The sequence below is a fragment of the Trachypithecus francoisi genome, unplaced genomic scaffold (genome assembly GCF_009764315.1).
Source record: "Trachypithecus francoisi isolate TF-2019V2 unplaced genomic scaffold, Tfra_2.0 Lachesis_group3, whole genome shotgun sequence".
NCBI classification, from domain to species: domain Eukaryota; kingdom Metazoa; phylum Chordata; class Mammalia; order Primates; family Cercopithecidae; genus Trachypithecus; species Trachypithecus francoisi.
The window spans coordinates 4,789,307-4,813,251 of NW_022681468.1; the positions used below are offsets into that span (position 1 = coordinate 4,789,307).

General features: G+C 46.6%; 1 protein-coding gene across 15 annotated transcripts in view; it reads right to left on the reverse strand.

Moving 5' to 3' along the window:
* Positions 1-435: 435 nt before the first annotated feature.
* The window catches only part of PPP2R5C (protein phosphatase 2 regulatory subunit B'gamma), a 174,640-nt gene continuing 151,130 nt past the window's right edge, over positions 436-23,945 (reverse strand). For 9 of the 15 annotated variants that reach the window (XM_033191287.1, XM_033191288.1, XM_033191296.1 and 6 more), the window contains 5 exons: positions 22,483-22,610; positions 19,351-19,452; positions 17,320-17,392; positions 11,657-11,773; positions 436-3,269 (listed from right to left, as the gene is read on the reverse strand). In XM_033191287.1, coding sequence (XP_033047178.1) covers positions 3,138-3,269; positions 11,657-11,773; positions 17,320-17,392; positions 19,351-19,452; positions 22,483-22,610 — 552 coding nt within the window. In that variant the 3' untranslated portion in view covers positions 436-3,137. Of the gene's footprint in view, positions 3,270-6,653; positions 6,726-11,656; positions 11,774-17,319; positions 17,393-19,350; positions 19,453-22,482; positions 22,611-23,945 lie in introns of all 15 variants that reach the window. The other 6 variants (XM_033191290.1, XM_033191291.1, XM_033191295.1 and 3 more) reach the window with 3 other exon arrangements.

Here is a 23,945-nt window from a genome sequence, read left to right on the forward strand (position 1 = left end):
TAGTCCTGTTTCCATGGGCTTCCCGCAAGAGCATCAGCGAGGATAATGATCTCTCCATTGAGGAGGTGGGTGAACTAGGATCCCAAATTCATACTTCCAGCAATTCCCTATTTTCAAGACTTTCATTTCTATAAATTGTATTGATTCACCTTTTCCTACTCAAAAAAGCCCCCAAACCCAAACCAAACCAAGAGGTGGTCTATAAAAAGTCACACTGCCTTTTCCACTAAGTAAAAAATCAGCGGATAGACTTAGCTTTGAACAGCTGTGGCTAGCAGCTGGTGCAGTCTGCGCTCCAGGCCGGCTGGATGGAGATGGCCAGCCCCTCCGCAGTCAGCGTCCCTGTGTGCGGGCAGCCCTGACCTAACGGGAACCCGATCACGTCCGAGCCAGCTTGCCCAACACCATGGCTAAATTTAGTTTCATGATGAGCAATAAAATTCACATGTTCTTTATTTAGTCCATATGATACACCGTTTTTTAGTTTTTGAAAATTAGATAAAAGAGCATATTAAATGGCAGGTGTCTGAAGTTTCTCTTCATAAACAAGGTCAAAACAAAAAGTTCCGAATTACAAAATGTTAAAAAATATGTCGGTACTTAACATTTCACTAATGCATAAAGTTACAGGTATTTTCTAAAGAAAAATAATTGTGCCACTTACCTATATTTGCTGTTTCTAGGAATTTTTTTATTCTGTACATAGGACATTTTGTACAAAATATGAAGTCTACATTTTTATTACTTATTACCATAAAACAAAGATACAATGTATGTACAATATTAAAAGGAAGCCATACTGAAGCCACACTAAAAAGACACTTGGAATAGTGACATTTCTGATGTACAGATACATTCTGGAAAGAGTGAGGATGCCAAACGCAGAACTTTATGAAGAAAAACAGTCACCAGTTTATTTTCAATGTAATACTTTTGAAATCAGTTTGGTACAGAATAAACAGTCTCTATACAATGATATGTAAGCTGACAATTAGCACAGGAGTCCAAGTACTAACTAGGGAACCTTTAGGAGGCTAAAATATTAAGTAATACTCTTGCCAAAGAAAACTGGTTTCTCTGAAAACTTTTATTTTTCTTTTTGGTGAGTGTTTGTCTTCAATAAAGAGCAGAAAGAAAACCTAGACAAAAAGATGTTCTTACACACTGAGCTTTACACAGTCAACCAAACATTGATATTTTGCTTTTTCCCTAGGGCGAAAAGAGAGTCTTCCCAGCAACCTCTCTCACAAACATACTGAACATCCAAAATCAAGGATATTTGAGAATCTATCAGCTAAAGACGGAAGTTCAAACAATGGTATATCAAAATACATAAGACGCTGCTTTATACAGTAAAAAGCACCCTTTTTCCCTCAAAAGGAGAAGGCATCTAAACTGTTTTTTTGAGTGATAAGTTTTCAGAATGGTTAAATGGAGAGATACGTGTCAAGTTTCTCAGGAAGTGTTCATCTCACAAAGTGGACTTGTCCACTTTTCGCTGGGGCAGCCTTCGCATTTCATACCTGCACTTGCTCTTACCACAAGAAGTCCCCTCCCCCCAGGTGATTGTCCTCCAAGACACGAGGACAGAAGCATTGCCAGTGGCTTGAAATGACAGCAGTGGGCAGCAGGCACTAGGGCTGCACAAGGAGCAATGTCTGCTTCTCACAATCTTTAAAAGGATACCCGAGACCTCGATGAAAAACCAGATCCTAAAAAAAGCCAGATTTTGTCTTTTATGCATCAAGACACTTAACATTAAGTTATATAATCTTATGCCAGAGATGAAAGAAACTAGAATCACGTGTTTAGAATAGCAGTACACATCTCAAGTAGCTTTCAAGCAGGATAAATAAGTCAAAATACTGGCCACCCTGAGAGAAATAAAGAATAGACAAAGCACTAAGTTTAAAGATTTTTCTCCTTGTGCTATTCCATCTAAAAAAGCTCAGTACATGCAAGGAAGTCTGTGGAATACATAGCAGCATTTGAAGACCGATGAAAACTCAGACACTGTATTTTCCTTACGAGGTGTGGATAATGTGAGCTCTTTTCAACAGAAAGAGCCCCACTGAACATCATCCTCGCTGGTGCCTCCTCCAAGCTCTCAGAACCGCGTTGCAGCCTTCGGGGAAGGCAGCGGCAGTGCCGGTCCCGTGCAACGCTGTTGTGTTACTTTACGCTCAAAGACAGCTGCAGTTTGCATTAGGCTAAGAACTGGCTTAACTCAAAATGATTTGGCTCCAACTTTCCATCAAATGTGGAATTCTTAGAGACTATAATTTTATGAATTCAAGAGCCTTGCTGAAGGGCAACAATGTTTAAGTTGATGGAAATGAAATCTGCAAATAGCAATATGAACACACAATTTTTAAACTCCAATTTCTGTCAAGGTAGACAGAGCAAGCTCTTTTAAGATAGATTTCAGAGCAATCTCTTTTAAAATAAATTTCTTCTACAAGCTTACTCCTGGAATCCTGGAGTACCACAGACTTGGAAATATGGCTTTAGGTACACACAAGAGAAGGAGACACGGTATTCATGTCACTCATCAAAGTGAAGAGACCCCTTCGAAAATACCAGCGGTTGAGGATTGTCATTTTCCCAGTATGTTGTGTGAGAACTCGAAAGCAAAGAGCCATTTCACTGAGACTGAAAAACAAACAAACGAGAACTGCTGGCGTAACAATCGCGTGGAAACCATTTCAAAGGCTGTAAAGTCTTAAAAAATAGGTCATACTTTTTAAAGTGTTCCTTTGATTTGGAAAACATTGATGTTATCACAGAACCACCTATGTTAAAAGATCCTAAGTTGCATTTGGGAGAACATGAAGATGAAGGGCAGGGTGCTTTCCTATAGCTCTGACTTTGTGAAATAGTCTGACGTGGACTATGCTGGGGTGGCGACGACACTGTGAGGACACCGTCGTCAACCCGCGGCTCTGCCAGCGGGCTCTGGGAAGTCACCATTGTTTGAACTCCTAATCTCGCGCTGAGGCGGACGCACGTTATTGCCTACAGAACGGGGTCCAAGAAAGCTTTGAGTGTAACTGATTGGTATGGCACAGAAAGTATGTATTTTCTACAGAATCCAGAAAAGAACTGGCGGGCCCAGCCCCGATGCGGCACCCCGGAGGCTAGCGGCCGTCCTGGGAGGCCAGCTCATCAGCCCTGCAGTGAGCTTCCAAGGCTTTCTTGGTGTGGGGGTCCTGAGGCAGCTCGGACTTGCGGCGTGCAAGAGGACGGTCCTTCTTCGGATCTTTCTGTGCCTGGAATTAGAAATGCAATGGCGTTGGCTACAAACTAAGCTATCTGAAAAGCAAGCTTACTTCTGAGGTGGAAGTCAAAGGATAACCGCGAGGCACGTGTGCCTCACCCACTCACTGTCGGCACCCTGGCCACAGGGAAACGGCCTTATGTCTTACCATGGAAATTCGCCAAAAATGTCTTGCCACTAAAAATCGTGACTCGTGTGAGGGCCTGTGTGTTCAATACTGGCGTTTTGGTCTTCTGAAATGTGCAGTGCTTGTACATAGGACTCAGTACCTCTAATTTGCAGAATTCATGCACTTTAGTAAATCTCATAAGTAACCTCCTATTTCATAAATGTCATTAAAGCCGTTTCATCAGCATGTCCCCTACAGAAGCATTTCAAGAAGTAGAAATTTCCGGCCAGGCGCGGTCACTCACGCCTGTAATCCCAGCACTTTGGGAGGCCGAAGCGGGTGGACCACGAGGTCAAGAGTTCGAGACCAGCCTGACCAACATAGTGAAACCTCGTCTCTACCAAAAATACAAAAATTAGCTGGGTGTAGTGGTGCGTGCCTGTAATCCCAGCTACTTGAGAGGCTGGGGCAGGAGAACCGCTTGAACCCGGGAGGTGGAGGTTGTAGTGAGCCGAGATTGCACCACTGCATTCCAGCCTGGGTGACAGGGCGAGACTCTACCTCAAAAAAAAAAAAAAGAAAAAAAAGAAGTAGAAATTTCCTTGGAGGCAAAGAAAAAAAATGAATGAAAAACATATTTAAATTGGATTTCAAACGTCTATCAAATTGAAAAAAAAAATACTCTCTTCTCCAATCCATTGTCTTCGTAAAGTCTAGAAAATTTTGGTTTCACTTAAAAAAAAATTAAGTGAATCCAATTTTTGCATGAGGGTTTGGGTAACTGTATCTGCAATAAAAGGGAAACTTAATTTGGAGAGTTTACATATCAAAAGCATCCATTTCCACGAATAAACACATAATCCAGTTTAAAAGTAGAGACACTGTGTTAATACCAATATTTTGAAACAAAACAATAAACCATCTAAATCACCCAAACATGATGTATATGCCAGAAGACTTGACTGCCAATTAGTTAGAAACTTCTTAGGACAAAGTTTCTTTTTTTTTTTTTTTTTTGAGACGGAGTCTCGCTCTGCCACCCAGGCTGGAGTGCAGTGGCCGGATCTCAGCTCACTGCAAGCTCCGCCTCCCGGGTTTACGCCATTCTCCTGCCTCAGCCTCCCGAGTAGCTGGGACTACAGGCGCCTGCCTCGTCGCCCGGCTAGTTTTTTTTTGTATTTTTCAGTAGAGACAGGGTTTCACCGTATTAGCCAGGATGGTCTCGATCTCCTGACCTCGTGATCCGCCCGTCTCGGCCTCCCAAAGTGCTGGGATTACAGGCTTGAGCCACCGCGCCCGGCCGGACAAAGTTTCTTAACCAGAATTAAGTCTTCCTTTTTGTTCAGTGTATTAAAAGAGACTAAGTTACTTTTGTGGTACATCTAGCAGACAAAATGTAAGTCAATCATTTGACAACAAAAAGAACACAAGCCTCACAGATTCCAGATGTCTGATTTTGACATGGATGTAAAATAAATTTTCCTTTGCTTTAATGAAAAATCCAAGGACCTGCAGAGGTTCTGAATGAAAAGTTCAAATTTTTGCTGAGTGTTTCCCAGCAGGGTTCTTTGCAAATGTATCGATGAAAACAGCAATAATGTCAAGGTTTAAAAAGAATTTTGTGTCACATCACTTTAGGATGATTTCTAGAAATGTTATTTGAATATTCACATTCACTCATGGTAGGGGCAGGACTTTTGATTTTTTTTCCCCCTGGAAAACAGCGTGAGGGCTTTGGGGAATCTTCCACTTCTGGAGATGGTGAAGGTCACGGTCCCCTCGCCCATCACGGTACTTGTAAGAGCGTGTTCATGTGTGAGGATGCAGAGCATGTCTACCTTCAACCCATGAGAAACTCAGAGGTGAAATCCTACCCTGAATTTTATGCCCATTCTATGTTGATCTCTCAAACAAAGTGAAGCAAAACAAAAGCAAGATTTTTATATACTTAAAATATGTAATTACAGCTGCAATAGGCACTCCAAAGAGAAGAAACATTTTCATAGAAAAAGGCAACAGTAAAAAGCTTGGAGCTGGAACCAGTGAATGCAAACTGAGAACACAAACATGACCCCAGAGCTTCTGAAAGGACAGACAACCGGTGGACATATCTGGGGCTTTCTGCTTAGACATTTTAAATTGATGTGCAAAGCAGAGAATAATTCTACTATCCACAAGGCAAAAAAATGAGGACAGGAGGCAGGAGGAAGACAGCATGCAGATGGTGGGCTGATAACGGGCCCGGCGGAGGGGATGTGCAGGTGAACATGCTGGCAAGGGCGGAGCGGACCGCGGGCGACACAAGTCAGCGAGAGGGGTCCTCTCTTCTGCAGCCCACGGGCAGGCCTGGAAGGCTCAGTGTAAACCGTGAGTGCTGAAAGGGTTGGGCATACATGGCTATGCAAGTTTTCTTCCTCTTATAAAGGTGCACATTCAAACTTTACTACTTAATTTGGGATAGAAATAATCAACATCTCTTAAGGGACCAAATTTCTTTAAAAAAATTTTTTAAAAAATTAGAGACAGGGTCTTTGTCACCCAGGCTAGAATGCAGTGGTGTGATTACAGCTCACTGTTGCCTTGAACTCCTGGGCTTAAAGGATCCCCCTGCCTCAGTCTCCTGAGTAGCTAGGACTACAGGCATACACCACATGGTTGGCTAAATTTTTTTTTTTTCTAGAGATGAGGTCTTGCTGTGTTGCCCAGGCTGGTCTCAAACTCCTGGCCTTGAGCAATTCTCCTGCCTCGGCCTCCCAAAGTGTTGGGATTACAGGTGTGAGCCATGGTGCCCAGCCACCAAATTTCTATTTTAAAATTATTTTATTTTTATTTTTGACATGGAGTCTCGCTCTGTCACCCAGGCTGGAGTGCAATGGTGCAACCTCGCCTCACTGCAACCTCTACCTCCCGGGTTCAAGTGATTCTCCTGCCTCAGCCTCCCAAATAGCTGGGATTACAGGTGCCCACCACCACGTCCGGTTAATTTTTTGTTATTTAGTAGAAGCAGGGTTTCACCATGTTGGTCAGGCTAGTCTCGAACTCCTGACCTCAGGTGATCCGCCCACCTCGGCCTCCCAAAGTGCTGGGATTACAGGCGTGAGCCATTGTGCTCGGCCTCCCAGTCGCCACATTTCTTTCTTTGTTTTGACCATCACAAGCTGGAATGACATGGACAAAAGGGAAAATACTTCATGTACATGTTAACTCGTCAGTTCTTTTCCTGGAGAACAGACCTTCCATGTGCTCTACGCGTTGAATAATGAGTACCTGCACTGACCACCTTCCGTCTCTCTACACCTTCCTTACTTGCATGGTTGGTGATGCTTTTCTCCCGACCAACTGTTAAAAATGAGAATTGCAAACATTTTAAATGTCTGTGATATAAATGTCATTCACATGATATGTGCTAGTTTTCTTTGAATGTTCTGAATAGGGTTATACTAGTTTCTTGAAGGAAATGTAAATAAAGGATAGGTAAATACATGGTTGAATTTCTCCACAAAAATCCAGCCTACTCCATCCATCGGCATCACAGCCTGCTTCCCGCTCTCCAGCTATTCCTTCAACCACCTTTCACACCTGTCCCAAGCCAACCCTCACATCATCTCAGAGAAATGTGCAATTATTTTGGAAAAATAAAGTTAGCTGAAAGTAAAATTAAAAGGGCATTGAATATCTTCAAATGACTATATAAAAAAACCAAAAAAGCTTAATTTTTAGCTCTAATTTCTTATGTCAATTTGGTCACCAAATTGTGCACATACATTTTTCCTGCATCCTGGTACCTTTTTTTTTTTTTTTTTTAAGTTTTGAGAGTCTGAGTCTGGCTCTGTCACCCAGGCTGGAGGGCAGTGGTGCGATCGTAGCTCACTGCAGCCTTGAACTGGTGCCTTCTTTTTGCTTTAACAATAGTGCTTTTCAGAATTTTAGAAAACCACTCCAAACATTTTTCAACTTAAGAAAAGTTTAGGCCGGGCACGGTGGCTCAAGCCTGTAATCCCAGCACTTTGGGAGGCCGAGACGGGCGGATCACAAGGTCAGGAGATCGAGACCATCCTGGCTAATACGGTGAAACCCCGTCTCTACTAAAGAATACAAAAAACTAGCCGGGCGACGAGGCGGGCGCCTGTAGTCCCAGCTACTTGGGAGGTGGAGGCAGGAGAATGGCGTGAACCTGGGAGGCGGAGCTTGCAGTGAGCTGAGATCCAGCCACTGCACTCCAGCCTGGGCGACAGAGCCAGACTCCGTCTCAAAAAAAAAAAAAAAAAAAAGAAAAGTTTTTTGGCTGGGTGTGGTGGGCTCACGCCTGTAATCCCAGCACTTTGGGAGGCCGAGGCAGGCAGATCACTTGAGACCAGGAGTTTGAGACCAGCCTAGCCAACATGGTAAAACTCTGTCTCTGCTAAAAATACAAAAATCAGCTGAATGTGGTGGTGCCGGTCATCACCGCTACTTGGGAGGCTGAGGTGGGCGGATTGCTTGAGTCCAGGAGGCCGAGGCTGCAGTGAGCCAAGACTGCCACTGTATTCCAGCCTGGGTGTCAGAGCAAGACCCTGTCTCTCAGGAAAAAAAAAAAAAAAAAAAAAAAAGCAGCAGAATTTATCATTTCAAATATTATACCTAGACACTGCACTCCATAAATACTTTCATCTGGATATGTTGAATTCAACCGATTCAACTGATCCATAGAAATCTACGAGGAGTCAGGCCAGGCACAGGGCCTCACACCTGTAATCTCAGCACTTCAGGAGGCTGAGGTAGGAGGATCGCTTGAGCCCAGGAGGTTGAGGCTGCAGTGTGCTGTGATTGCTGTGATCGTGCCACTGCACTCCAGCCTGGGTGACACAGTGAGAACCTGTCTCCAAAAACAAACAAACAAAAACTATAAGAGGTCTTGGAATTGCATAGTGTTATTAGTCTTCCAACTTCATTCTTTTTCTTTTTTTTTTTTTTTTTTTGAGACGGAGTCTTGCTCTTTCGCCCTGGCGGAGTGCAGTGGCCGGATCTCAGCTCACTGCAAGCTCCGCCTCCCGGGTTTACGCCATTCTCCTGCCTCAGCCTCCGGAGTAGCTGGGACTACAGGCGCCCGCCACCTCGCCCGGCTAGTTTTTTGTATTTTTAGTAGAGACGGGGTTTCACCCTGTTAGCCAGGATGGTCTCGATCTCCTGACCTCGTGATCCGCCCGTCTCGGCCTCCCAAAGTGCTGGGATTACAGGCTTGAGCCACCGTGCCCGGCCCCAACTTCATTGTTTTTCACAGTTGTTTTGGCTATTCTAGATCCTTTGCATTTCCATGTGAATTTTAGAATTAGCTTTCTCAATTTCTTGAGGATAAAAAGCCTGCTGAGATTCGAATGGAGAGTACGTTAATTTGGGGGAAAACTGACATCCCAGTGATACTGAGTCTTGACTCAGGAACGTAATTCACAGCGATCTAAGGATGAGGCGAGGGAATCACTGTTGTAAGAATGTCAGTCACACAGGAAACCCGGTGACAGAACACAATTGCAAGAACTGTGAAAACAAGGAAGCAGACATGCTACAGGAGTTCTCCAAGAACTGTCCTGCCTGTGTGTGTATTTAGAACTAGACAAGTGAATGGCCACAGGACCTGTTCCTTCCTGTCACCGTATAAGGTAACCCTCCCAGGAGGGGACGTGCCCCTTTCCAAGGGCAGTGGACAGACCAAGCAGCTGGAAGTTCTGGGGCCCCGGATATCACACAGATACTAGGGCTGACTTTCAAACGCAGTTTTACTCAGGAGAGAATGCTATTTTGGTTTGCATTCTTGATCAAGTTCTTGATCTACTACAGAGCAGGACCTAAATTGCAAATATGTACATACCTTTCAGGTACATTACATTTTGGACATAGTTTATTCTTTGTCTAGCTTTAATTCTGACCTAAGTCAAAGGCTATACCAAAAAGAAAAAATTCCCCAACCCTAAGCTATTTAATGTGTAAGAATTTTTTTTTTTTTTTTTTTTTTTTTTTTTTTTAAGATGGAGTTTTGCTTTTGTTGTCCAGGCTGGAGTGCAATGGCGCGATCTTGGCTCATTGCAACCTCCACCTCCCAGGTTCAAGTGATTCTCCTGCCTCAGCCTCCCAAGTAGTTGGGATTACAGGCACCTGCCACCATGCCTGGCTAATTTTTGTATTTTTAGTAGACAGGGTTTCACCATGTTGGCCAGGCTTGTTTCGAACTCCTGAACACAGGTGATCCGCCTGCCTTGGCCTCCCAAAGTGCTGGGATTACAGGCATGAGCCACCACACCAGGCCAAGAACTGGCTTTTTAACTGTGTATAGCCTCGTGTCTTAACACTAACTGTGATTTCCTTCTGTGTGCAGTAACAAGATCAGCTTATAAGTCTTTAGCAAACTTGAAGCCACAAAATCAAAATGGTAAAAAGGCGACCTAAAATCCCTGAGTTAAAAAAAGTATCAAGAAGGGAGAACATTACCACTCAAACGAAGAGAGAAATATACACAGATTTTCATATTTGTGATGAAATCTATTCATTGCTAAGAACATTCACTGTGAGGAAACTATGGAATCCAACTGAATTAGAATACTAGTTACTGATGTTCGGAGTGTTCAGTGGGCTTTTCCACTGTATTTCTAGTACTTTCAGGCTTTGATGAGCTAAAAGCAGCATTCAGTCATCTATTCTGCTCTTAACCTGAGTTGAGGAATTAGAGGGGCAGAAGAGACCGATGACCGTGGCTACCATGGCGGCTTGGTGCCACGAGCCCCTTCCTGTGCAACTCCGAGAAAGCAGCCGGGACCAGTGCAGCCCCACTGGGATATGGCGCCAGCCATGTGCTAATTCCCAATCTTCTAGGAGTCACATTCAAAACGTAAAAAAAAAAATGGGGGGCATTCATTTAAATAATATATTTTATTTAATCTAGTAAAGAAGTAAAAGAATGGCCACTCCACAGGCAGGGTGCCTACTTTCACTTTTTACCTCAGAATTTTTTTTTTTTTTTTTTTTTTTTGAGATGGAGTCTCGCTCTGTCGCCCGGGCTGGAGTGCAGTGGCCGGATCTCAGCTCACTGCCAGCTCCGCCTCCCGGGTTCACGCCATTCTCCTGCCTCAGCCTCCCGAGTAGCTGGGACTACAGGCGCCCGCCACCTCGCCCGGCTAGTTTTTTGTACTTTTTAGTAGAGACGGGGTTTCACCGTGTTAGCCAGGATGGTCTCGATCTCCTGACCTTGTGATCCGCCCGCCTCGGCCTCCCAAAGTGCTGGGATTACAGGCTTGAGCCACCGCGCCCGGCCTTACCTCAGAATTTTAGAACAGGATGTCTTTAGGAATTATTTCGCTGGTCAAAAAGAGGTTAAAGTTCCTCAGCGAGAAAGGCCAATGTCTCCAGACCATTTGGGACTGCTTTTTTAGTTTACAGGCATTTGAAACAGGGAGGGATGCTCAGGGAAACACAGCAGTTGAAAGGCTCCTTGAACTCAAGCAGGAACTGAGTAAGTTGTCCTAAGTGTCTACAGGCCCAGTTGAGGAATAAGAGTGGTAGGAGGCTCTCTTTGAATCGGGGTGATCTACATGTTTATTCCACAACAAAGGAAAGAAAACCACTGGAGCAGGGCTGTTACCCGAGGTGGCCTGTGACATAAGTACTGAAAGATAGTGCCCAGGAAGGGGCGAGGGGGGCGAGGGGGGCAAGGGGGAGGGGGGTGAGAGGAGCGAGGGGGATGAGGGGGGTGAGGGGAAAGGGGGCAGGAAGGTAAGGGTGGTAAGGGGGCAAGGGGGTGAGGGGGATGAGGGGGGCAAGGGGGCAAGGCGGCAAGGGTGGTGAGGGGGCAAGGGGGAGGGGGCAAGGGGCATGAGGGGGGTGAGGTGTCCTGGGGAAAGGGGTTGTTAGCACCTGCTGTGAAGAGCTAAAAGGGAGCATCTCTGGGCCAAAGCAGAAGCCAGAGGGCTGTGAAGAAAAAAGCGAGGGGTGGATATGGCTGTGAAGCTTTCGATTTTGCTGGAGTTAACATTTAAAGAATAGTTAAGAGTTGGGATTACTACTACTGTTAGTAAATGGAGGTACACATCTCAGGCACATACTTAATCCTTAAAAACTGTTTCTAGTAATTTGATCACTAAGGTCTATAGATACAATGCTTCCTATAAGGCTAGCAAAATTTAATTTTTAATTTCAGCTTAAACAGAAGGCACTGATGCAAATCACATCGCCTATCAAAAGTATGTGCATTTCTTAAGCAGTTATCTGTCATGGGTGCCCAGCTGAGCTCAGTGCACTTTTACCTGATGAGCCTCGTCCTTCACTGTCTTTCTCAGCATCTGCACATCTTCAAATAAAGGCCCATCTGTCTCCATTGCAACCGGAATGCTCACGGTGCTGGCTTGACTATACACTGTGTACTGCAATGCAAAGTGTGGAGTCACTCTGTTAGGTGCCCAGGCTCTGAACTCCAAGCTTCTCATCCTGGCCAGGGACGCATCTCCCCTGCCACCCCCCAGGGCCCTCTCCCGCACGAAGCCCACTCCGTGGGAGACTTGCCTACACTTGCAACACGACGCGCCTTGCTGACTTCTGAAACCAGAAAGCACTCAGTGGAGACAGCAAAGCAGCTGGTCCCCTCCTGGCCCCTCTGCACCTGATGGACAGTGACCCCCACCCTGGCCCACACCCCACAGCCCTCCGCAGTTCTGACTCCACGTGAGCAGCCAAGCACGAGGGAGCGCCCTGGGCTCGGTGGCGGGAGCTGTCACACCGCTGGAACCCTCACCTCTGGCCATCCATTCTTTGCCAGCGACCTCCAACCTCATGATTCTCTTCCCTTTCCTTTCACGATCATGTCCTCTCATCAAGACAGCTGGCATGGTTCTGTCTCCCCTTTATCCCATTTTCCCGGCTTGCTTATGAAACCCTCTCATCATATCCTGGGTGACTCGCTCTCCACCAAAACACACACAGCCTGGGGGAGCCTGACGTTCCCTCTCCATTCCCTACGGGTGGCCCTGGGACTTCGGGTGGCCCAGGGACTTCGTCACTCTCCCTGTGCTCTGGATTGAAATGCAGATGGCTCAGCCCGCAGTCACTGGGCCCGGCTGACTCCATTTCCATGAGTGTAGTGCAGGGGTAAGGTCACCCTGGAGGGCGGCTGTGAAGTTTCTATGAGACAGGGTGCATGGGACAGCATGACTGTGACGAGCGTCTGCTCGCTTTGAGGGCACAGGCGAAGGAAGCGGCACGTGTGTCTGCTGTGAGCGGGGCGCCTGTTTGTCCTGCATGGTCGTGTGTGTGTGCTGCCACCCTCACCTGGCTGATGGGGGAACTGGGACATGGAGGGGCTGGGTAGCTTGCTCAGGGTCTCTGAGCTCAGGAGAGGGGAGCGGGGGTTCCTGCCCAGGCTGCTCTTGTCCATACTCCTCCATTCTCTGCCCAGAGAGTCCCACAGCTTCGGCCTCTTTCAGGCTGCACCCTCCTGCTGACCTGCTTCACCCCTGCCCCTCACACTCTGCCAGCCCAGAGCAGCTAGCTCTGTTCTCAGCCACCGTCCAGTGTTGGCCCTCACCTCTGATGGAGCCTCCTCTGGCATGAGGCCTATGGGTGCCCTCTGGCTGCTAAGCCCTTCCCGGCCTTGCCTCACTGGACCTCTCTGAGGAATGAAGACCGTGAACGCCATTATTCAGCCCTGAACCTGCACCCTCTCTCGGTCTCTGTGACCCCAGCCTCTCCTCCAGGCATCTTGGGCTCCTTCCTCTGTGGGCCGTCTTCAGCCTTTTCCCAACCCCCTGCCCGCCCCTCCTCATTCACCCCGCCTTCCATGCCTCCAGGCCCAGGCCCTGCTGCTCAACTCTGGGCCCACCTGGCTTCCCCTTCCTCCCAAAACAGCCGGGGCGCACACCTTCAGCTGGGTTCCTTCCTCTAATGCCAGTCAGACCAGGTCCTCGGCGCCCTGTGCCTTCACTCCCACAGCTCCGCCCAGCACCACGATCTCCACACATCTCCACATGCGCCCCCTACCCCGATGGCCCCAGCACTCCGCCCATGCTGCGCCAGAAGAGCTTGCAAAAATGTAGGTCGGGCTGGGCCATGTTGCCCTTACGGCTCTTTAATATCTGCTCACGTTTTGAGGGAATTCTGCTCCCTCTCCACCCTCACCTCTCAGCACATCACACCAGCCCTCCCCATGACTGACACCCCACCGTGTCCCTGCTTTTCTCTACCTCTGCCGTGGGCACCTTCCCTCAAGTCTGACTGGGTGACCCCCTCAGTCACACCAAGAGGTCCCTGGACTGTGTGTGTGTTTCCTGGGAGATGGGAACGAACGAGCCGGTCCTGCCATCTCCCGCACACTCCCCCAGGCGTCTTATTAGCACAATCTGATCATCTGAGCTGAATTCACCTGCCTCTCCTAATGGACTGTAAGCTCCCTGAGGCTGGGGGCTATGTCTTGTTCTCATCTTTGTATCCTTAGAACCACAATTCAGGACACAGCACCTTGTCCTCGAGGGGGCTCACAGACAGGTGGGGAGATACAGAAACCTAAGTGGCTGCAAGACTCCTGGGACTTGCAGGGCCTGTTTCACACCAGCACTTCTGCTTCTGACTACTCCGGGCGACAAGCAGTGCTTTCCACGGGACCCACCAACAGCCCTTGCTTGGAGTTCGGTTCACTGGCCCTCGGGGCAAAGGACAGTGTCCCCACACGAGAATGCCACCAGATGTTCACAGCAAAATAAGCCCCACATATCGGGCACCGGCAGGAGAGGGTTCTGACTAGGAATAAAAACCTTCACTGAAGGCCGGGCATGATGTCTCACACCTGGAATCCCAGCACTTTGGGAGGCTGAGGTGGGTAGATCACAAGGTCAGGAGTTTGAGACCAGCCTGGTCAACATAGTGAAACCCTGTCTCTACTAAAAATACAAAAATTAGCCAGGCGTGGTGGCGGGCACCTGTAGTCCCAGAATACTTGGGAGGCTGAGGCAGGAGAATGGCTTGAACCCGGGAGGCGGAGGTTGTGGTGAGTGGAGATCACACCACTGTACTCCAGCCTGGGCGACAGAGCAAGACTCCGTCTCAAACAAAACAAAAGAAAAACCTTCACTGAGGTGCGTTCCTCACATGAGCTCCTCTCGCAAAGCAAAGGCAGGCATCCATCCCAACCCTGCCCCAGGCCGCTCACGGCAGTTTTGGTCGTTGCAAACACTGAGCCACAGCTACTCTGAGTTCACAGAAGTACCTGACTTCATTTCATACGGTTCCGACAAAAGCTGGGGTAAGTGAGTAGTAAAATATTTTATGGCCCCTTTTGATGGATTAGGAGAAACACATTTATGTTAAAAACTGCCAATATTTCATGATTTTAGAAAATCATGTGTGACATTAAAAACCCCAACAAAGCTGCTACAACTGCTCAAACAAGATGCAGTCTTGAGGGCACCGCAGCCTTCCTGGGTCCCCTACGCCTGCTGGGTACGTGCTGTCACGCGTTTGAGTGGACGAAGGCTCAGTCTGCAAGGACGGGGGCATCGGGGAACACACAGGGAGTCCCTGGGAACCCACCTTAAAAACAAAGCCCGCAAACCCATTCTCCACAGGCAGATCTGAGATGGAAAACCAAACTTTGAAAACCCAACTGTTTTCACTACAGAAATAAACAGACTGTATTATCCACAAAACTGGCGACTTTTTGTTGCTGTTATAATGCGAAGCAGCGATCAGAATTTAGAGATGTTCTCCTGAGAATGAGAAGCAAGTACGAGGCCAGAGTTTCCAGCTCTGAGGTATTGACCCATGAAGTATTTTCTGTTTTGGAGACCATGTGCCATGCAACTAGAGCATGTGGATGAGACTCATGGGGACTTTTCACAGATTGTGTCAACACAGAGATGAGGACAAGGCAGGACTAAGCTCCCAGCATCACAGTTCGTCAAAGCTCCTAGGCAAAACCACGGCATGCCTGCCATCACCACAGACGTTTGTAAAGAGAGCAACCAAAAAGAATACGTAAAGTTACTTGAGAACATTCAGGAAAAGCTGAGAAAAAGAAAAAAGAGAGCGATATGTATTTTGGAAGCAACACTGGTTACGTACAGTACGTACGGTAGTGAAACTGGGCCATGTTTGTCAGTACAAACCAGCTCTTGATTTGTAATGTAACGATTTTGTGCAATTTTTTCAATAAGCTATTTCTACATTCTAGGTACATAAAATCAGACCTTCTGATTCGCGTGTGTGTGTTTGTGTGTGTGTGTGTGTGTGTGTATTCATTTCTCACATGTTTTTGAGACTACTGATTTCAACTGCGTGTGTGCTGAGGTCCTTGACAATCCTGAGGACTGTCAGCACCCACGTTGCCTGCGGCTCTTCAGAACAAAGCAAGACGCACACCGTAGCGTCAGACAGGGCTGGGCCTTACAAACTTGCCCAGGTTTATAGTGTTACCATGTTTTTAAACAAGTATCAGTATTTTAAGCACACTTTCAACATCAATTCAATTCATTAAAGTAGACACCTATAGCTATGTACCTCAATTAAGGACTACACAGTTTTAGACAGTAATCTTAAAACAGCTTTTGTATGTCAGTATGAATAAATACTGCTAGAAAAATGTTGGCTACCTGTTTTAGGTGGACTCAAGGGCTTACGATTAGAAATGTCATTCAGTTTTCCTGATCTGAGTTTCTTGATTGTAGTTTTATCAGAGTTTACAAACCAATATGTTGTTATATAGGTAAATATATACTTTTAACTTTATATTCATGTATAACTTTTTATTAAATGTCAGAGAAATTTAAAAACCAACTTAGATAACTACGCACATCTCTCGCTAAAAGAAACACATTGTCCGGTAAAATCTTTTCTGGAGAGTTGAAGGAAAGCTTGAGAATTCTTAGAGTGGCAAAGATTCAGACAAAAGATTTTCTGAAAAAGATTTTCTTTTTAAGAGGCACTGTTATAATGAGGCACACAGAACATGAAGAAACAACTGTCATAATGCTCTAAGCATTTAGACCAGTGTACATCAAACCCAAAGACCATGACACCAGGAAGCCCTCCCGGACCCCGGCAGCCCTAGCAGCTCCGGGACATCCAGCATCGGCGCGGACTCACCAGACACACTGGCACCCGCTGCTGGGGAGGGAAGGAGGGTTAGCTGCTAACGTGGCAGAATACAGCTAATTTTTAATGATAAAAGGCTGGGCTTACAGAAACCTCATACAAAGAAGAAGACATCAAAACGTCATACTTACTCTATTTCCAATCTAATTTCCTTTCTTTTTTTTTTTTGAGACAGAGTCTTGCTCTTTCGTCCGGGCTGGAGTGCAGTGGCCGGATCTCAGCTCACTGCAAGCTCCGCCTCCGGGTTTTACGCCATTCTCCTGCCTCAGCCTCCGGAGTAGCTGGGACTACAGGCGCCCGCCACCTCGCCCGGCTAGTTTTTTGTATTTTTAGTAGAGACGGGGTTTCACCGTGTTAGCCAGGATGGTCTCGATCTCCTGACCTCGTGATCCGCCCGTCTCGGCCTCCCAAAGTGCTGGGATTACAGGCTTGAGCCACCGCGCCCAGCCTGATTTCCTTTCTTTTAGAACTAATTTCATATGAAAAAGAAAGGGAAATGCTGTTTGAGCGACAGCATCTATGACATTTGAGAGAGGAAGCATAGTCTTGGACTGTATTCGAGTTTTCTTTTTACCACAGTATATTCATCAGATTCAGATCTTATTTAAAAAGCAGAGAAAAAAAGTCAATTCTGTGGTAAAAACGATATGGGGCAAAATAAGTACTTGTACAAGAGGAGGGTTACAAAGTTTAAAAGTACTTTTTATTGCAGACATTTTCATATACAACGTTAGTGAAATCACGTCCCCCCGCCATGGTGAAGACATATATTCCTATCTTATAAAAACATTCAAGTAACCCTGGGCGTTTTCATGTTACTCTTTTTTAGTACCTGGGGATTGGCTTTGGCTAGATTTTCTATTTTAACCCATGCTTCTTCCCGTTCTTTCATTTTTAGCTTCTCTCTGAAAAACAGTAAAATGTCATCTGTGTTAGAGATGAATTAGACATAAGAACACACTGAAGGGGCGAAGGCACAGGCATGTTGGGCACAGCCAGCAGCTCCTCCCGCAGCCCCTCCGCTCCGTCTCCCCACACTGCACAGTGCTCAGCACAGCATGAGGAATGAACCGAGATGTAAACATGAGAAAATATCAGAACATTTAACATGACCAAGAATTGGAATTCTTAAAAGAAATCTAATCTAAGTAAGTCTTATGTCTCCATCCTTGCCCTTCCCCTGGTCGGTTTTTTCTTCATGGGGCCTATATAATTTGATGAGAAGCTCATATATCCATTGAAGGAACGAGACTGCAGGACAGTGTAAAGCGACCAGTGTCAAAGGAGCCAGCATTCCCATTCCTACAATATTAAAAAGGAAACATCTTAGGAGCCAGGAGACCTGGGTTGTTGACTGACTCCACTGCGAGAGGCACGTGACTTTCAGTCAATCACTTAACTCGGATCCAAGATTTTCTTTCTTTCTTTCTTTTTTTTTTTTGCGACAGGGCCTTAGTCTGTCACCCAGACTGGAGTGTAGTAGCGCGATCTCGGCTCACTACAACCTCCACCTCCCAGGCCCAACTGATTCTTCTGCCTCAGCCTCCTGAGTAGCTGGGATTACAGGCGCCCGCCACGACCGCCCGGCTATTTTTCATAGTTTTAGTAGAGACGGGGTTTCACCATGTTGGCCAGGCTGGTCTCGAACTCCTGACCTCAAATGATCCACCTGCCATGACCTCCCAAAGTGCTGGGATTACAGGCGTGAGCCACTGCGCCCGGCCAGGATCCAAGCTTTTTAACCCAGAAAATGTACTCCACAACCTTTAAGGTCCTGTTGGGAAAGCTGTGGGATTCCATGGGAGGAGGATCCGCCATCAGAAGGCCCTGCTGCTTGTGTGCTTCCTACCTGCAAACTGCACTGAGCGCTGAGATGAGGACGGACCACGCAGCTGGCAGCTCTAGAGGAATGGCTGGCCTGTCTCCCCGGCCCTTTCCTGAATGACCTGTCATCTCTCATGCTCTATGGTTCACTTTGGTGTATTCTGCATTTTTCTTCCCCCCACACTACCCAGAATATAAACCCCAAAGGGCAAGGATTTTTGTGGGTTTTATTCATTGCTATATTGCCAGAATCTAAAACAGGGCCTGGTGTATAGGTAAATACTCACATATTTGTCTAAGGAATGACTAAATGGCAATATATAGACACATAGACATGCACACATATATACACAGTGTATTCTGAATTACATTCGTGCAAAGCTTATCTACCTTAGCCAGTTTTAAGTGACAAGCAAAAAATAAAATCTGCCAATAGTCCATACTCAACTTGGAAGAAGACCTCCAACAACTATTTAATCACATTATTACTTGCACAGTCTAGGGACGAAGTACTCTGCCACTTACATCATCCCTGGACACATGTGGGCTCAAAGACATGAGGGCAGGACCCTGATTTTGCAAAGGACAGACTAGATTCCAGAGAACACCCACATTATTGAGTTAATTAAATCAGAATAAAGCTACATTGAAACGAAGATTCCTGCTCTCTTGTATAAACCTCACGGGATATAATTCAAATCCCTGCCTTATAAACATGAAAATGGACTACACATTATAGCCTTTAAGCCCAATATAGCCAAGAAAAGAAAAAATTCTGAATGTTAAATTCTTGCCTACATAAGCACTTATTGCAAAGATGATTAATCTGGCAATACAAGGAGGGAGAACTGGTAACTTTAAACACCTGTTCTTTCAAAATACGTTATCATAACACAGTTGTAATTTGCTCGCCAAGTATGAGAGGGCTGGTTTTGCTTTCGAGTGAAGAATAACATTTTAGGACAAAACAGTGGAAGAGGTTTACTTAGGATTAAGAAAAAAATCCTGGAAACAGTAATTTGTGAAAGGAACAACTCACTTTAGTTTCTCTGCTTTGAACTGTTGTGTACAGTCATCAAATAGCTTTTGGTTCATCTCCATGAAGAGCTTCAGGGCGTTGTATATCAAGCCATGTATTGTCCTATAAAGAAAACCGCACGGTGAGCCTGGGAGCACGTGTTCCTGCTGAGCCCTCGCCTCTCCACACTCAGGCTGCTCCATGTTCCAACAGTCCCACATTGCACAGGTTTCCCAAGCTCTAAAATGCAAGGCCTGCTCATTCCGAGTTATTCATTTTCTGACGGTTAGCCACACATCCGGAGACTTTCTTCAGAGTGGCTCTCACACAGCCACGGAGGCCACGCCACTTACTGTCTCCAGCTGACAGCAGCCAAAAACCACCGTGCTCAGAAACTGAATTAAAAACATTAAAACCTGAACAAATACAATGAACACAAAATTATAAAGAGGACAGTAATGGCAATACTTTATTTCCTATAAATGTCAGTTTCTTTTCACCTTATTCCCTGAGGACAGAAAAATTAATTTTAATAATGCCAACACAGAGCTTTGAAAGAGAAAATAAAATTAGCATAAAACAGCTTAATCAATGCGTAGTTCTCAGGCTCTGACACACATGGAGAGGGAAAGAGGCCAAACTGTCCCAGCTGAGCCTCTAGGTGACTCGAGTCCTAGCCGCCATCGGACTGCAGCCACATAAGAGCCCCGATCCCCCAGTAGACACCAGTGAAAGCCTGCACAGCAGAGCCTGCTCGGCCCATAGGATTGTGAGCAACAATTGCCAGTAGCTAAAAAACAAATACCAAAAAACCTAACCCTCAAATCATAATTACTTCTTAATCCACTTTTTAATAAAACCCAAATCATACTTAGAAAACACTTAAAAGAACATTTTTTTCTTTGCAATGGGCAGGGACTGAAAGTCAGTTATGAATTGTGCTGACTTTCATACCATACTAAATTACACACAAGAAACGTGGTGACGCTCCAGGGGCTTTTGTTGTCATTGTTGCGCTCAATTAAAAAAAAAAAAAAATCAATGCAACCCAGGCGCGGTGGCTCATGCCTGTAGTCCCAGCACTGTGGGAGGCTGAGGCTGGTGGATCACTTGAGGTCAGGAGCTCAAGACTGGCCTGGCCAACACGGTGAAACCCCGTCTCTACTACAAATGCAAAAATTAGCCAGGAGTGGTGGCTCGTGTCTGTAGTCTCAGCTACTTGGGAGGCTGAGGCAGGAGAATCACTTGAACCTGGGAGGCAAAGGCTACAGTGAGTTGAGATAGTGCCACTGCACTCCAGCCTGGGCAGCGACGGAGCAAGACTCCATCTCAAAAATAAATAAATAAACAAATTAATGCTACAAAGGACAGGCTGCTGAGGGTGGATGTGCTGTACTAAAAACTACAACCACCACGCTATGGCCACGAGGGTCTTGGCTGCTGCTTCCACTGCTGTCTGCACGGCTGCTGGCCCTACAGCCACTAAGTGACAGCAAATGCTTCCTCAGTGCCTATCATAAGCCAGGTACTTTATGCATATTAACTGTATTGTAACCCTCACAACCAAATGAAGATTGTTGCAAGGCAAAGCACTTTACTTTCTCAGTTTTTCTGGCTGAGAAAGATCTGGTGAGAGCTAACTTCCCTGGGTAGGTGGTCAGGAGGAAGGCAGGAATGTGAACCAAAGTCATCCTCACTCTGATCTGCCTGCCCTTCTTTGTTCAATTCCTGGGCGGCAACCCTCAGAGGACTTGATGCAAGTGGACTGGCTGGATCCTTGCTTGGGGGTCTGGCTCAGAGCTCCAGGGCTAACACCTGTCTGGCTGCTGCCCTGCAGAATTCTGGGAAGGAGGCAGTGCTACCGGCAGCCTCGAGCGGACAAGGAGAGAGGATGCATGGGAGAGGGCTAGTCCGCTGGCAGTAGGGTGACTGTGCAGCACAGCAGGAAGGCTGCCCCAACAGACACTGGGAGTTAGGAGATCGCACTGGGCCACAGTGCCACTCACCAGCTTTGTGACTGCAGACTGGGCTTTAAACGCCCTCCAAGTCTCACCTTCCTCACCCATAAACTAAGGGAGGAGGGCTGCTCTTCTTTAAGTTCTGAGTTATAATTACAATGTACAATGGAAAGAGATGAAAGAAGGTGGGAAAGAAAAACTCAGATACTCATATTTCTTTAAATAACAGGAGTATTAGATGATACCACATTAATAAATAAGATGGCCTGGGTGCAGTGGCTCACGTCGTCCCAGCACTTTGGGAGGCTGAGGTGGGTGGATCACTTGAGCCCAGGAGTTCGAGACCAGCCTGGGTAACATGGCAAAACCCCATCTCTACAAAAAATACAAAAATTAGCCAGGGGTGGCGGTGGGTGCCTGTAGTCCCAGCTACTCGGGACCCTGAGGCAGGAGGTTTGCTTGAGCCCAGGAGGTCCAGGCTGAAGTGAGCCATGATTGTGACACTACACTCCAGCTGTGGGGACAGAGCAAGACCCTGTCTAAAAAGAAATAAAATACAAAATTTAAAAAAGAAAAATAAATAAATAATGTGGCACCCATATCAACAGTTTCCTTTTAAAGTCTCAGAAGACTATTGCTCAGTAAACAGATTTATTCATCCTCTTTAAGTCAAAAGATGAAGGAGCGGAGTAGGAGGAAATGCTTTTTGCTCCTGGGGCAATGCGGCTGTGTTCAGATCACCTGGCTTCCCTCTTCTTCTCCAGGGAGTGACCACTGTGGGGTGGTTCCTGGGTCTCACACAGGGGCTCCTCCAGGATGCATGTCCGCAGAGCTCAAGAGACACCCCGAGAGTTCGGCGGCCACTGTGCCCCTGCTGGGGCTGAGCTCCATAAGCTCTGCAGAGACCTTCAGCTTCTCTGCAGGGTGCTCAGGAAGAGGCCTAGAAGCTGCTGTCACTGGGAGGTGGCTGCAAACCAATGTGCCTCTATACTGGCTAGGAACGAAGGTGAGGTGGTAAAATCAAAGGCCATAGAAACTACCCACACTGCTACTTAATTTATAAGTCCACAAAACAATTGACATTCTTGTTTCTTAACTGATATTTAAAATTCTGATATTTATTCTAACTGAAGTAGCAGTAAAACGTGCCACATTTTAAAATGACTGGAGAAGATGGCAGCCAGTTCTTTCTTACTTGTTCCAATGGGTCTTTGAGTTGCGGTACAAGGAAGGAAACATGATGGGCAGAATCTTCGCTGCGTTGTCACTGATTAAACTCATGATGTATTCATTATTCCAGTAATACAGAGCTCGCTCTGCCACCTGAAAGACACAAGTGGATGGCTTGCTGGAGGTTGTGCCTGAGACATCGGGCAGCTGTCCTTGCTATTAAACCTGTGAGTCAGGTCATGAACTACCTTGGACCAGAAAATTATGATTATTTCTATAAATTCAAAATATTCTAGATTGTGACCTGTAACCCTGAAGAGCCTTCAACAAAGAGGTAGATAATTTCTGTACATCAAGCAATCAAGAACATTGTCACATATTTCTCCACTTATTCAGTAAACATTTCTGCTAGATGCTTGTTAGATGCTGAGGAGACAACTCAAAGTAGGCTGCTCCACCTATCCGTCTGCCTCCCCCATCTGTCAGATCGAGCGGGTGCGCTATGTTCTGCTGAGCGTTCAGCACTGAACACAGCAAGGCAGAAATCCTTGCCTCCATGGAACTTACATGCTAGAGGGGAGAAGACAGGTGATGGATGATTATTAATTTACTAGAAACGGTAAGTCACACACAAAGGGCAGCAGGGCAGGGGGACAGACAGCGGCGGTGTGTGTGGGGTGGGGTGACTTCAATGGGGAGGAGGGGACATCTGAGCAAGGACCAGAGGGAGGAGAGGTCCCGAGTTGTCAGCACGGGGCTGGCTGAGGGCCACTGCAGAGGGCAGTGGGGGCATGAACGAGAGGAGGGCAGGGGAACAGGGCCTGAGGGCACTTGTCCTTACTCATGGGAAGCCACTGGAGGGTGGTTCCCCCATTTTTCTTTTCTTTACTTTTTTGAGACGGATTTTTGCTCGTCGCCCAGGCTGGAGTGCAATGGCATGATCTCGGCTCACTGCAACCTCTGCCTCCCGGGTTCAAGCGATTCTCCTGCCTCAGCCTCCCAAGTGGCTGGGATTACAGGCACCCGCCACCATGCTCGGCTAATTTTTTTGTATTTTTAGTGGAGACGGGGTTTTGCCATGTTGGTCAGGTTGGTCTCGAACTCCTGAGCTCAGGTGATCCACTTGCCTTGGCCTTCCAAAGTGCTGGGATTACAGGCACGAGCTACCTTACCTGGCCCATCCATTTCTGTTTTTTAATTTTTTTTTTGTTGAGATGTAGTTTCATTTTGTCGCCCAGGCTGGAGTGCAGTGGGGCCATCTCGACTCACTGCAACCTCTGCCTCCTGGGTTCAAGCGATTCTCCTGCCTCAGCCTCCTGAGTGGCTGGGACTACAGGCACGTGCCATCACGCCCGGCTAATTTTTGTATTTTTAGTAGAGACAGAGTTTCACCATGTTGGCCAGGCTGGTCTCGAACTTCTGACCTCAGGCGATCCGCCTGCCTTAGCCTCCCAAAGTGCTGGGACTACAAGCATGAGTCACTGCACT